The sequence below is a fragment of the Neopelma chrysocephalum genome, unplaced genomic scaffold (assembly GCF_003984885.1).
Source record: "Neopelma chrysocephalum unplaced genomic scaffold, ASM398488v2 Primary Assembly neopelma1_76, whole genome shotgun sequence".
In the NCBI taxonomy this organism is placed as follows: domain Eukaryota; kingdom Metazoa; phylum Chordata; class Aves; order Passeriformes; family Pipridae; genus Neopelma; species Neopelma chrysocephalum.
The window spans coordinates 390970-406195 of NW_020897737.1; the positions used below are offsets into that span (position 1 = coordinate 390970).

A 15226-nucleotide genomic window follows, 5' to 3' on the forward strand; every position below is an offset into this window, starting at 1 on the left:
CACATATACACAACTGTATGAATTTAATGAGCATATAATTTTAATCATATTTTTGTTTTTATTTGGTTTACTTCATAGGGAATTGAGAAAACATCATTGGATCTGTTCTATAAATGGGAAACTGGAATAATGATCCCTTATTCCTTAGATTGAAGACCATTTAATGGTGATGCCTGAGCAATTCTTTGAGTGAGGAACACACTTCCAGGAGGGACATCCTCCACTTTGATCCCTGCTCAGAGGAGGGCTAATCATGAGGAACAAGTCATGTTCCTTTTTGTGCCTTCCTGCCAAAGGAGCTCTGTGCCTTTGCAGTAGGCAAGGCATTTCCAGCTGAGTGCATGAAGAATCCTATATGTACTGTGCTCACAACCATACAAACAGAGAAATACTAAAGAAAGCTATCATTCAAGAGCCCTATCCTGGGAGCCCCAAACTGAAACTAAACTGCTAACTCTTGAATATTGCAATGATAGTTGCTGCTGAGTTCATGACATATGAATGCTGCATAAAAACTTCAAAATATTTAAGATAGACCATTGGATGACAATCCATATTTGGACCTGGAAGGTTCTGATCCTGTTCTGCTAGTATGTTAGTCTACCATTTCTGAACATGCTTCATGTCATGCTTCAAATTCGTCATCTCTTGTTTCATAAAACTCTTTGGGATAGATTTTGTCCCACATTTTGTTGCTGTGTGAGCCACAAAGAAAAGGCAAAAAGGAAGCCTGGCTGCAACAGTGGCCTCTAGCTAGCCAGGGCTAGCCATTGCACCACGTCTTCAATCAGTGATAAATTCGTGAGCTTGGCACAAACACATTGTGAGTTAAGTATTAAACAGAATTAGCACTTTTTTTGGGTTCTTCAGCTGTCAGTGTAAAATGTAGCCACTGCATCACTAGCATCGAAAGGTTTGAGACCACTCAGTAATGAGCACTGATGACCTGATTCGATTTGGTACAATAATTTCATAAATTAAGCAATTTGTGATTTTTTTACATCCTATACAACAACGCATGGCTTTTTTTTTCCTTTGTGACTAGTACTGGTGATGTTCATTATGTGAAAATAGGGAAAAAGAGATATGTCTGCAGTATACAATATTCTTGCTGAAACATATTGTCAAGTTCAGGTAGGTAAAGTCAGATTACTGACAGCAGAGGGCAACACAGGCCTCATTAGTGAATAAGCCCCAAAACATGTATTAAAAAAAATCATAACGACTTTTTACTGCATCTGAGAATAAACCCCAGCATTACCTGTACGTTTGCTGTAGAGCCAAAATTCTGTAAGTATTAATCATTCTGAACACCTATGTAAAACATATGTGAAAGAGGAAAGCAATGACAAATACCTTTACTTCAACTAAAACACATCAAATTTTGACGCATAATCTGATATCTCCATCACACTTCATTATATCCAAAAGCTGTAACTGTGTTAAGTTTTATAATAGTTTTTTCTTTAACCCCGTGCACAGCTCCATGTGTCATCCAAAAGATGAGCTGATTATACCTAAAGCAGTACAGTACCATGTTGAAAAAGAGAAGTTTTACAATGTTTTTTTCTGCTCTCCATTAGCCTTAAGGCTGATACTCACCTGGTGTGTTGCACTGCCTTTCCTGAGCTGTGTTTGCTTAAAACGGACCATGTCATGACTGAGGTTAATGTTTAAAATCACATGAATACCACCTATTTTTCATTCATCTCAGGGCTAAGGAGAGCATGGCGGGGCTCCCTCCACCACAGTGATGGGCCACTGGAGGAAGGCCATGCTCTGCACAGGGGCCCCTTTCACCCCATGGCCATGTCAGGTGCCAGACCCATGACCAAAATGTGATGGCAGTCTCAGTGGAAGCTGTGCACTCACACCTGAGGCTGCTTGGGAAAGCAAGTTATTTCCACAGCTGTTGCCCTCTCTGGAATGCTTTCACCCTGTGGCAGCCACAGAGGACAGCACTGGAGACCCCACTGAACATACCCCCCACGGCCCTCTGACAACAGAATCACAGATTCATGAGATCATCAAGTCCAACCTATGACTGACAGAACACCACCATGCCAATTGGACCATGGCAAGTGCCAAGTCCAGTCTGCTTAAACACCTCCTGGAACGGTAAATCCACTACCTCCCTAGGCAGTTCATTCCAGCATCTAATTGCCATTTCTGTAAAGAAACTCTTCCTCATGTTCAACCTAAGTCTCCCCTGGTGAAGTTTAAGATTATGCCATCTCATCCTATCACTTGGTTGCTTGGGACAAGAGGCCACCCCTCATCCAGCTGCAACCTCCTTTCAGGTAGGTGTAGAGAGCAGTAAGGTCTCCGCTCAGCCTCCTCCTCTCCAGGCTAAACAACCCCCAGCTCCTTATAGGATTTGTGCTCCAGATTCTTCACCAGCTCCATTACCCTTCTCTGGACTCGTTTCACCACCTCAATGTCCTTCCTGAGTTGAGGCGCCCAGAACCGGACACAGCACTTGAGGTGCGGCCTCAGCAGTGCCAAGTACAGAGGCACAAGCACTTCCCTGGTCCTGCTGGCCACATATTCCTGATACATCGGGACGTGGCCTCTCTGCCCAGGGGAACCTCCCGCGCCGGTGCTCCCGCCCACAGCGGGGCCTCCCGAGCCCGGAGTCCGGCGGCGCTGAGGCACCGCCGGGGCCAGCGCGCAGCCGCCCGCCCGCGGACATGGCGGCGGAGCAGGAGGCCGCTGGCAGGCGCCATGTCGAGCCCCGCTGCGGAGGTGAGGGTGCCGGCCCCGCTGCCGGGGCACGGGAGGCGCGGGGGCAGCGCTATGTGTTTGGCCGGGGGTAGCGGGAGTGCGGCTTCCCCTCCTCAGTGATGTCCGGGGAGCCACCGCCCCGTGCCCTGGCGGTGGGGGGGAGGCGCGGGGGGAGCCCCGGGAGACACGAACCGTCCCGCTGCTCCACTGGGCCGGTTTGCCCTTCAGCACGGGGCAAGCCCCGGCTGGCCCGAGGGGGCGGAGGGGGAGCGGGGAACAGCGGAAACAGCGCCCTGGGTAGCGGGGTTCGGTAGGTAGGGCCGTGGTTGCATTTCTTCCTGTGCCCGCGCCATGCCAGGGATCCGAGGAGGGGCGGCGTTTCGTCCCCGAGCAAGACAGCCCCTAGCAAGACAGTCAAACTCCAGCTAGACGGGTCCGAGGATGTTTAGCAGGAACGGGCATGAAGAGCCAGGGAAACTTTAGGTTGGACATTAGGAAGAATTTCTTCACTGGGTGGTTAGACATTGGAATGGACAGCCCCTGGAGGTGGTGGAGTCACTATCCCTGCAGGTGTTTAAGGAAAGACTGGACGTGGCATTCAGTGCCATGGTCTAGTTGGCAAGGTGGTGTTCGGTCATAGGTTGGACTGCATGATCTCAGAGGTCTTTTCCAACCTAATTCATTCTGTGATTCTGTGAAGTTTTAATGAAGGATTTGGAGAAAAACCATAGAGTTAGTGGTATCCTGGATCAGAATTACCGTGTGCACTGGCCCACCCGTTGTGTGGGAGCAAGTGCTGGTAGATTTGCAGGCTGATCCCCAGCAAGTTTCTTGGGCCAGTGACGGAGATGAGGGTTACAACATTGCTCAGCTGGTGGTGCCATGAGTCCGACCCCAAACCTCGGCCAGACAAGGTGTCACTGCGGCTGGCTTCAGCTGCTTCCTGACAAATACATACTGGGCTGCTGCTACCTGCTGCTAGTATCATCCTTCTGATATATATCAAAAGTGTCTGTAAGTCCACTCAAGCATCTGACCTTGAAAATTGCAGTAACAGTACTATTATGGGAATTTTTATGTATTTGTTATGTTGGTCACTATGCAGCATTGATGTCTTGAGATAAGACATATGCTGGGCATAAGTATTGAAGGGAATTAGAGACTTCACACTTTTCAGTGTAGTACATTTAATAGTTAAATATATAAACCCGTTCTTCATTTCAAGTGTATTTCGTATAATTTCAACCAGAACATCAGGTGTCTTGATCAAGACTGAAATTATGTACTTTCATATCTAATTATTCATATTATAGCAGATAGAATTTTAGCGGACACTAATAATATCTTACAAATACCTTTTGATTATATCGCACACTATCTCTGTAGAGGGGTCAGGAACATAGGTTCTCTTCTGCATACAAAGCATTTGTTTTTGAAGGAAAAAAGTTATATAAATTTTCAGTGGAAATCCTGTAAAAGAACGATAAAGTGATATCTAATCTAAGTATGGCCCTGGCAATGGAATGACAAATAGAAATAGTATAGAGCTGATGCTTAACTAAAAAAATGAACATGGAAGCAATAAAGTGTCTGTGTTCATCTGAAAAATGACGAAAAGCTCACAGAAGTTCATAAAGCATGTTTTTATTATTTACATGTTCCATTTTTATATGAATTTGTCAGCACAGTTATCCATAAAAAGATATTGGAGACTGAACATTTACTTTTGCTCGTAGTGTGCTAAAATTGAAGTCCTTGCTAGCTCTATATAAAAATAATCTTTAAAGCTATTTTGTCAAGGAAAGGTATTCAAGAGAAAGAATTGCTTGTTCCTCTCCAAAATCATTCATATTTTCTTTCTAATGTATTAAGTGAACAAATACACTTTGGATAGGTATGTCTTAAGTACATTTTTACTTGTTTATTTCGACTCCTAAGTTCAAGCCAATCTGTTTTGTTGGACTTTTGTGCCAATGCAAAAGCTCACTGAAAGGAGGATGTGAGATCCACCTTAGGAAAGCTTCATTTAGGTTGAGGTTGTCCAGGTTTCAGACAACCTGGACATCTGCAAGAGGATATAAGCAATATTTCTGAGGACTGAAAAATAGGTGGACACACTACCACTTAAAAGCCAGTGTTAGACCTGCACTTCACAACATGTTCTTCTCTTCGGTAGGTTTAAAAAATTAATGGTATTAATTCTAACCAAACAAGAAATTCCAGAGGAAGATACAAAATAGTGGAGAAATATCTAAACTCTAATACCAAGCATGAACATGAGAGGTAACATCGTTGTGGATAAATAGGGAAAGAATTATCTGTCTCCTACAGTTACGACAGAACAATCTCAGTGAATTGGGAATTCTGAATTATGATTTCCCAGTGTTTGGAGGACATTGTTATGAATGCTTCTTTTGCGCAGACATTGAGTACAGGGAGCAGACCAGATGTCTGATACAATCCCAGTGGTGTTCAGAGGCAGAGAGAGCACGCACACACTTCATGAACTGTTACCTGTATAAGGCAATATGGTTAATATATGTTGAAGAAACCAGTTTCCACTTTGAAGATGTCACAGCCTTCCTGAAATTCTTTGGCTGGTTTGCCTGGAGGAGATTGAGGGGAGACCTCATTGCAGTCTACAACTTCCTTAGGAGGGGCAGAGGAAGGGCAGGCACTGATCTCCTCTCTCTGGTGACCAGTGACAGGACACGAGGGAATAACCTGAAGTTGTGTCAGGGGAGATTTAGGTTGGATATTAGAGAAAGGTTCTTCACCCAGAGGGTGGTTGGGCACTGGAACAGGCTCCCCTGGGAAGTGGTCACAGCAGCAAGCCTGACAGAGTTCAGGAAGCAGTTGGACAGTACTCTTGGGCACATGATGTGAGTCTTGGGGATGTTCCTGTGCAGGGCTAAGGGTTGTACTGGGTGATCCTTGTGAGTCCCTTCCAACTCAACATATTCTGAGATTCTGTGAAATATGGATATGAACATTTGCATCCATCCAGATGAACAGTTTAGGAGACTAAGCTATATTGAATAAAAGTAGTTAATTAGTAAACAATGACACAGAGCTGCTTAGATTATATTTCTATTGCCAGGTAGGTTTCTTGAGTGAGGAAGAATGTTTATAGCATCCTCTTGCTGTGGGAAAATAGTGAAATATTGTTCATATGGTCTGTTGGATTTAACAATAATAATTATTTTTTCTTTTAAAATCTGTTACTGTTGTAAAAACATGAATGTTAGGAAATGAAGCAATTATTTCACAAAGTGCAAAAATAATTTTTAACACAGTGAAGTTTTGGTTGGGTACTGAGGCAAGTGATGCTACAGGAGTGATATTGTCATTTTTTGCTTGTCCCAGCTTAAGTTTTGCCTTCATGATAGAGGCATGTTGGGAAAATGCTAGATGTATTTCTAACAAACTTGGGGTTTTGGTGCAGATGATAAGCTGTACTCTTTAGTTTGCAGAAGACTCTGTTAATTTATAATCACAAAAATTATTATATAATTTTTGAAAAATTGTGTGCAGCCGCACAAAAAGCCTGAATCCTGTGATAAACTGCACTGTAGCAGGTCAGCTTAATTAGTGCAAAATACATCTGTCACAATCTGTGTCTTTACCATAGCTAGGTAACATTAATTCATGTCTGAGTCATCTACTTTAGTTTCATTCAACACTCTTCTTTTCTGATGTGTATTTGTCACTTGTAGCCACAGTGGAAGTTCACGTTTAGAAAATGTACCCTGTGTGTCAAAAGCCTGACTTTTGACCTGCTTGAAGCCCCAGCTAGTACCTCATACTGACAAGCATTAGAAAGAGGCTGAGAGAAAAGGGATTTCTCTGCCAGCTGTGATAAGTCTTTGTCATGAAAATTTGAAAAACCAGATAACCCAATGGAACATTTCTGTGGCCTTGTGCCCAAACTAGGAAATGGGATGTAGAATAAAGTTAGTAAATACTGAAAAATGATCTGGTTGTAGATTAGAGAAACTATGCAAGTGTTTCTTCATGTGAAATGGTGCAAATTTTAAAGCAAATAGAAACACACATTATTTATACATAATTTCCAATGAAACTGTTGATGAAAAATCTCTCAGAACTCTATTTACATTTTACTATTGCCATACTGAGTCATAATGTATTAGATTGAATTGTGAGTATGTATAGCTGTCCTGTTGTGGAAGAGATTAGCTAATAACTCCACTTGATACTTGTAATCTGTAACTTGTTAAAAGTAAATTTAGTAATTTTTAACTCCTTAAAAGTATTTTATTAAAAAGATCAACCATATCAATAGAAATAAAGATATCAGAGGAATAATGCATTACTTTTAACATTTTCAGGGTTTCATCTAGTTACCTACTTAATTCAGTAGAAGAATTCACATGGTTAAGGCAGATAGAATATGTGAAAAGCTAAAATATCTTCAAGGGAAACTTGATTTCATTCTAAACTAAGTTATTAAAAGAAGCCATTAGCAAGGTAAAGTCTCTGCTGGGATGTGTGCGTCCACTCTAACATCAGCTGAATGTCCTAGAACTCAAAACAGCTGCAGCTGTTCAGTTTGTAAAGAATTTTCCTCATCTAGTAATTTCTGCTGTGAAACAAGCGAGGGTGTTATTCCTCTGGTGTAGCTGTAATATTTTGAGCCTTTTCCTGAGCTCTGGCTGATGTCAAACGAAGCCAGTGGCTAAGCAGTCTGGTAAGGACAAGAGCTTTTCCTATCTCATTAAATCCATGTATGTTTGTTTGATCTTATTAGAAAAATGTGCTGACAGCTCTAGTTTGGAATTGATCCCTGAGGCTTGAGAATTTCATTATGCACTCTATTGATTGTTTTATCTTTTTCCTTTTTTTTTTAAAGAAAATAAGAATTCTATTTTAATTAAAAATGGGGGTTCTGGGAGAAGCAACTCCAGGATTAAAAATTTGCCTTCTAAAGGAGGCTACTGTGTACCTCTTCACATGAATGTGATGCACTGTGCCATTTCTCCCCTGCAAACTCCCTGTTTTAGGAAGAAAGCTGTGAAAGAGTGATTTCTGTGAGAGAAACACGGGACAGAGACAGTACAGCTCCAGATTAGTTAAGAGCACTGTAGTTGAAGCAGTCACTGATGTAAATGATACAGAACAAAGCTATTTCTCCTTAGTAGTGCTGTGCACTCGGCTGCCTCTGGTTCTGTGACCGAGAGGTGACTCTCTTGGTCAGTGAGGTGTCTGCAGCCACAGACAGCTGGCAATTATGCTGTTGTGTTGCCTCACTTCTTATTGTATTAACTTAGCTTTATTCATGTGGCTATTCTTTGAAGATGATTTTCTGTCTAGTTCAGAATTTTTAGAGGTGGGAGGCAGTCCTGCTGAGAGGCAGGAAGAGCTCTGATTTTTGCCAAGATAAAATAAAAGCCCCAGTAAATGGTTTCTTGGTGACATCTTTGGAATCTGCTCTCCCACTGCAGATAGGATGAAGGACTGTTTTTGGGTCTGGAAGCTGGCTGTGAGAATTCTCTGATTTCTGCTTAGACTCTTGAGTTTAAAATAACATTTTAAAATTTTATTGTTTATATGGAATTTAGGTTGCTCAAAGTAAGCTGGTGTTTCCAGGACTGTCCTATGCATCATCTCTGCTATAGCATAAACCACATATTTTTCAGAAAATTTATTATGCCATTAGGAGTACTTGACTTCTGATCCTCATATTGGCTGTGGTTTGGATTTTCTTCTGAGGTTGGGATGAGGGAGAACTGGTGTTCACCATTCCAAGACATTCATACCTTTTTGCTTGGATGCACTCTGAGTTTGTCTTGGTTTTTCAGGTTATCTGTGCTAAGACAAAATAGGCTATGGCTTTTCACCAGATAAGGTGTATAGCAAAGACAAGGCATTTACTCCAAATGATTTTGTAGAGGCCAGTGTTTTTGCCAGGGACTGACTTTGCATTTAGCAGCAAGTGTCTCAGGCTGGGGTTTTTTTTGTTTGGTTTTTTGTTTTCTCCTATTTAGTCATTATACTGTTTAAAAATGTTCTGATTCAACTTGGCATTATTACAGGATGGCCATATTTTAAACCTGAGGTAGCCTAATCTTTTGTTTGTTTGTTTTTGGGAGCAAACTGACTTAGAAGATTTTTATTGATTGTCATCATTTATTCTTGTACACACAAGTGACTCATTATGCTGTGCAGTCAGAGTGAAGACTCTTAATGATTTGGCAAGAAAGTGCTTCACCAGCACAGCATTACAGAGTCTTATTGTAAATATGAGCCAATCTCTACCTTGTAACCTTCAATATACTCTTGGAATTTAAACAAATGTTCTCATGCATATTTGGAAAGCCACAGTGGTCAGCCCTGGTGACTGGAAAAAGGGAAACATCACTCCCATTTTTAAAAAGGGAAGAAAGAAAGATCCAGGGAACTACAGACCAGTGAACCTCACCTCTGTTCCTGTGAAGATCCTCCCAGAAGATATGCTAAGGGACATAAAAGACAAGGAGGTAATTCAAGGTAGCCAGCACGGTTTTACTAATGGCAAGTCATGCCTGACCAGTCTGGTGGCCTTCTGTGATGGAGTGACGGCAACAGTCTTTACTCAGAGGGTGGTGAGGCACTGGAACAGGTTGCCCAGAGAAGAAGTGGATGCCCCATCCCGGGGAGTGTCCAAGGCCAGGATGGGGCTCTGAGCAACATGATCTAGTAAATAGCATCCCTGCCCATGGCAGGGGGCTTCAAACTAGATGACCTTTAGGTCCCTTCCAACCCAAACCATTCTCTGATTATGTGATTCTATTGCTTAAGTGAAATGCCTTGTGTAGTTGTGGTAGAGGTGAGAATGTTTGTGTTGTACTGCACAAAATTATGACACATTTGTTCTTTGCTACATCTTTACCTTAACAAACACACATAATTCATTTCATAACTGAGGAAAGAAAATGGTCTTGGATTTTTTGTCCCTTGGAATTAGGAAGACAGCAGAACAGTGCTGACAGAGTACAATTCAGTTAATTTTATAAATATTTGCTCAGCAGCATTTGTCAAATTGCAGTAAATCAGGTAGAAAAGCAGTCAAACTCTAAATTTAAAAAAGTCAAATGAAAGAGCAATGTAAAGGACAATGGCTGGATAAGGGGTGCACCCTTTCCCTCCTGTCTGTATCCTAGCACCTATGAATTCTACAGGGGTTTTTTGCCAAATTTTGGCAAATAGATACTGTAAAAATGTGAAGTCTCCTAAAGGTCATAGGGAAATTGTTTTATTTTTTTCTTCCCAGGCTGGAGTTTCTCATTATGCACATTTCACAAGATTCCATGGGTTTTCTATGCTACAGCTCCCTCAGGTGGTAAAATAATTTTCCATTTGGAATTCCAGCTTGGTTTCTGTGAAACACTTGATTTCTCTTCAGAAGGTTTTGAGGCTTCTCCCGACTTACTGTTAGTTCTATCTGATTTGTAACAGAAACATCAGAGTTCAAGGAACAAGAGTTTCAGTGGGAAAGAACTCACTCTTGCTATACTTGGGTTCCCACTAGAAAATACACTGCAGTATTACCACAGCTTCAGTGATTTCTTATTTCTCCCTATAAGAATGTGAAAAACATCTTTCCTACAGTTGTTTAACATAATCATGTTGTGCCTTGATTAGAAAAGCAAAATTGGTGCTTGATTCAGACTTAACATGAAATGGTACACAGGATTCCCAGTAGTAATTCCTAGACCTTTGCTTCATCCTTTGAATGGTAAGATCAACCATTTGATTACCTTATATGTTCCTTATAAGTTCAGGAGTCTATGTTTAATTTCTCATTGCATGAACAATGGCCTGTCTCAGCCTTGGTGATAAGTCCAGTCCTTCCTTGATTTATAGGGCAACAAATGCACAGACAACTTTTTTTTTTTTTCAGCACAGTTCCTTTTAATTTGGAAACAGAGATGAAATTTATTAGTTAGTGTAATATTTTAATAGCTAGTGTCATACTTCAGAAGTGTATATTGGTTTTCATCTTGAAGGATCTTAAAATCTTTTGCAAACTAGGTACACACCATAAAGCCAGGGCCATTCCAAGAATATTTTCCCTGCAGAAATCTCTCTGGTGTCATTGATTATTTACCTTTATTCAGTTGTTTCTCTGCTGGCTGTTTCTTGTGCTTCTGCCAGTTACCAGTGCATATCCCACTCCATTGCAGTATTTAATTATGGATTTTGTTCTGATCTTGTCGTATTTCTGATTACTTACTTTTTCTGTTACTTTTACCTAGGTTTGGTTAGTAAGTTTGAAGGGAGTCAGTCAGTCCTACCTCATATAAAGTTGTACATGTTGAGGGAAGCATTCCCTTAGAAGCGATTGTTTTGACTTAAATGTGACTAGTCTAAGTTATAGGACAATCATACTGGTCAAACATAAGACTGTCTCACCAACTCTGCCCCGGATTGCATGAAAACCAGTAAGTCAGCAGATAATAATTTTCTAATGTCAGGTACTTAGTGTTCTGGAGACAGAAAACTGTCCTGCTTAGTGAGGGCAGCTGTAAATGAGAAAGCACCTCTTTCCACTGACAGCCTCTGTGTGTTCCTGCAGCAGAACAGAGGAGAGGATGCACTTACATGTGCTTTTCAGTATGATGATGCACAGGGTTCAATTTAAGTATTTGAAAACTGCATCCTATTTCTCTGGTTTTAAAAATTCCTGAGCAATAAATCAGTTTCTGTAATAGCCATTACTGGCCTTTTCCAGGACTTCAAAATGTTAGACAAGAATGCACTGTTCAAATACAGGTTAAGTGAATGTTCAGAGCATTCACTGTGGAGGTTGGGTTGGTCTGTGGTTCAGGATTATAGAAACAAGTGAAGTCTTATGCTCTCTGTCCTTTTCTTTTGTGGAGTTCTGAGGCTCTGAAGTTTAAACCTGAAGTTTGAACTTATTTCTGTCATGCAGAAAATGAATTATCTGGGCTGGTGGTCATAGAGAGCAACAGAGCGTGCACATTCCGCAGATGTATCACTTGTCCCTCCTCTAACTCCGTCCTCAGGAATTTTCATCATAGAAACAGTGATGCTGCAAGAACCCTGCTTATGAGCTCCTTTACATATGGACGTGTGTAACTAGCCTTGCCTCCATCAGGCAGATGACTTTTTCTGGAGTAGAATCAGGAAGTATGCAATTTCAGACAAAACACTGATTTTGTGCATAAATTTAGAGGACTAACTGCAGAAAAGAGGAACACAACGTTAACACACCATCCATTTCTGCATTCTACATTTAATTCTCCTTTTCAGCAAGTAGAAGAATAACATTAGTAATATCAACATTTTTTTGTGTGTAAATTTACAATAACAATGCACTGAGCATTTTTTTGGTCAAAGGGGTTGATGCAAAGGAATCAAAAGAAAATCTTATTCAAGCCATGAGAATGGCGTTTGCATTCTGAAAATGCCATTTTGTTTTCCTTTACACACTGGAATATATGGGAGCATGCTTTAATAATGCTACAGCTGTAAGAAAATAGAGGGATGTGTCTTTAAGTTTTAAGAATTTTTAAGAATTTTCCAAATTGGTAGATGTCATTGTTTTGAAACTGTTTTGCTGGTGTCAGTGTTTCTAAGCTTCCCTATCCTGATAATCCAACTGTAATATGAAGGCAGAGCTAGCAAGAGAAAGGCAGCAGTGGGGACATCAGTTAGAAGTTTGAATTTTTTCTCTGATAACACCTATAAAGAGAAATTTTTAGAAGAGATATAGCATAGCAAGTGAAAAGTTGAGGATCATGTAGGAACCAGAATGGTGTTTTGGGCTTAAGTTTCACTGATTTATGTCAGTTCACTTGGACTTTCTGCAGAGTACCCCCAAAACTTCACTTTGCAGCTCCCAATACAGTGTGTTCACCTACTTGCTGTTCACTAATTGAAGAAATCCCTAATATCAAGTTATGGTGACAAAAACGTACTCCAAAGGCTTGAAAACTCTGGCATCTCCATTAGGTGCTTGAAAAACTCATTTAGGTCAGTAACTCTTGGTCAGATGCCAAGTCCTCATTAGCTGGTTAATTTTATTCTTTTGAAGTAACAAAGGCTTGAGGAAAAAGCGTGAAATGAAAAAATCACAATTCACAGGTATCTCATCTGTCTGCTGTAGAAGTTAAAATTTTAACTAAAACAATGTGACTGTGCAAATTTTCTTAAACTTTCTAACTTTGTATGTTTTCTGGGTCATTCTTAGTGCATGTGTCTATTTTCTGCACTTACCAGTAATTCCATTGCACAGGCTACAACATACACTGGCAAAACCAAATAAATGTATGGAAAATGGAGCTATGATACACATTGCTCCCTATTCCAAGTTAGTCTTCTAATGCCAAATCCCATATATTTGAGTTTATCTAAAGGATTTCTTATGAGAAACCAAGTGGAAACTTGAAGATTTTGCTGAAACAAAACCACAGATAGCCAAACATCTCAGCATTTGTTATGAGAATTTGTGAAAAAAAAATAATTTAATATATGGTTACAGGAATGACTAATTTATGAAACCAAAACAAAAAAACCAACTAAACTTGCAATCCTCCAAAAACAGTAGCCAAAAAAAGCACCTTACAATGTGAAGGTTTTGGACCCACTTTGATTTTTCTATTATTCTGTGTCATTGCGCCTTGTACTGAGTTCATTTGTAGTCACTTGACTACCCCAGCAGAAGTCCCTCTGGGCTCTCCTGTCTGATAGTATTTTTCTGGAATGAGTTAGACTAGCCTGCCCATTTGCATTTTTCCAGGACCTGGGCTCCTCTGCATTTTGCATTTGCTTCATTAATTCTTCTGTAAACAATTTCAAGAAAATGGTGGCAAACCCAGTAATGTACACAAATAAAATAGTGTAAAATAGCATGAAATGAAAAAGAAAACCTTGTGTGAATATACAGAAGATGAATTAATGCCATAAATGCAGTAAATATGATAATTTTTTTTTTGCTTTCAGGTGTAAAAATGTCTGATCAGAAAAATATCGTACACAGAACCCATTGTATTGAAAAACTGCTGTCTGAGAACAATTTGCAAGATATTGAGGATCATCTTAAAGAACTTGAAGATGTTGATATGACTGTAGAATATCTTCAGGGGACAGAAGTTGCCAAGGCTGTATACAGAGTACTCAAGAGCTGCCCTTCCGGACGGTTGAAAAAGAAAGCAAAGCAGTTACTATCAAGGTGGAAAGCACTTTACAAGAATAACTGTGTTCAGTCAATGCAAGTTAAACAGTCAGTTTCTCTGTATGTGAAAGAGGAAATTGAGTGTTGCGGTGTGGTTCCTAGAGAGCAGTTGCTGTCTGAAGGACCATGTCAACAGGAGGCATTAGGTGGTACTAGTTCCAACATTTTGGTCCCATCACAAACTGTTAAAAATGTGGTATGTAACAATGCAGAAGGCAGTATGAATCAGCTTTCTTCTTTTGAGGAGCAACACACTGTTAATGAAGATTCTAAATCTGTTGTTAATGAAGCAAGTCTGCAGCAGGACCTAATGAGAGCTCTTAGGTGTAAATGTACAGATCTTCTATACAAAGCTTTGATTGGTTCTGCCAAAGATGAAGAAGAAACTGTTAAATGTCTAGAGTTATCTAAAGAAATTGAAAAACATATTTTTGCTCTTCATGCTAAAAATGACAAAAAATATAAAAATTGCATCAGAAGTAAAATCTCTAACCTGAAGAACCCTAAAAATTGCCACTTGAAACATAACCTTTTTACAGGGACTTTGAGCCCAAAGGCTTTTGCTGAAATGACAGTGATGGAAATGGCCAGCGATGAACTGAAACAGCTCAGGGCTCTGTACACAGAATCATCTGTTCAGGAACATCAGCTTCCACAAGTTATTAATGGCACACAGACAAACAAAATAAAGTGTAGGCGCTGTGAAAAATTTGATTGCACGGTCACTGTGATCGCCAGAGGAACTCTCTTTCTTCCAAGTTGGGTGCGAAACACGAATCCAGATGAACAAATGTTGACTTACGCTATTTGTAATGAATGTGGAGAGCAGTGGTATCACAGCAGATGGATTTGTTTGTAACACTGTCCCTCCTTAATAAGTGGTTTGCAAACATGGATATGAGAAGGTGACTCTGTTGAAACTTATAACTTTAAATTCTGTATTGATACTATGTAGATGCTGTCACTAAAAAGTGCAAGATCAGTTTTAAAAAACTGGTAATGTATTTTTGAAGATGACTTCAATAAATCTCTGTGGTTTTAAGTAATGTACATATGTAAAGAAATGAAAGAGTAGAGGGAAAAAAATTGTGACATGGTTACGCTATATCTGAGAGTGAAATATTCACTAGTAAATCCATTAAAAATATTCCAAGTGCTGCATTTTTTTCTCAAGGGGCTGAGTATTTAGAAATGTTGTTATATTGAGCAGGAGTTCTTTTACAAAACCTGAGTTTCATTTACAGTAAACAAAACTGTTTCCAAAACTGCAGTTCATGTACTTGCCTGCATTGCAGAATGTTCAGC

General features: G+C 40.2%; 1 protein-coding gene across 7 annotated transcripts; it reads left to right on the plus strand.

The window, feature by feature from the left end:
• Window positions 1-2642: 2642 nt before the first annotated feature.
• TCEANC (transcription elongation factor A N-terminal and central domain containing) lies at window positions 2643-15068 on the plus strand. Of its 7 annotated transcripts, none has more exons than XM_027689132.1 (2): window positions 2643-2745; window positions 13690-15068. In XM_027689132.1, exons 1-2 carry the CDS (start codon window positions 2691-2693, stop codon window positions 14778-14780), a joined length of 1146 nt encoding a protein of 381 aa, XP_027544933.1. In that variant the 5' UTR covers window positions 2643-2690; the 3' UTR covers window positions 14781-15068. The 7 variants fall into 7 exon arrangements, with proteins under 7 accessions (XP_027544933.1, XP_027544935.1, XP_027544934.1 ...); XM_027689134.1 differs by lacking the exon at window positions 2643-2745 and adding an exon at window positions 2960-3038; XM_027689133.1 differs by lacking the exon at window positions 2643-2745 and adding an exon at window positions 2966-3034.
• The last annotated feature ends 158 nt before the right edge of the window (window positions 15069-15226 follow it).

Bases quoted from the DNA above. Each gene is read 5' to 3' on its own strand.
- TCEANC (XM_027689132.1), top strand. From the start codon at position 2,691: ATGGCGGCGGAGCAGGAGGCCGCTGGCAGGCGCCATGTCGAGCCCCGC. The intron at 2,746-13,689 runs GTGAGGGTGCCG...TTTTGCTTTCAG, and splicing joins TGTCGAGCCCCGCTGCGGAG to GTGTAAAAATGTCTGATCAG.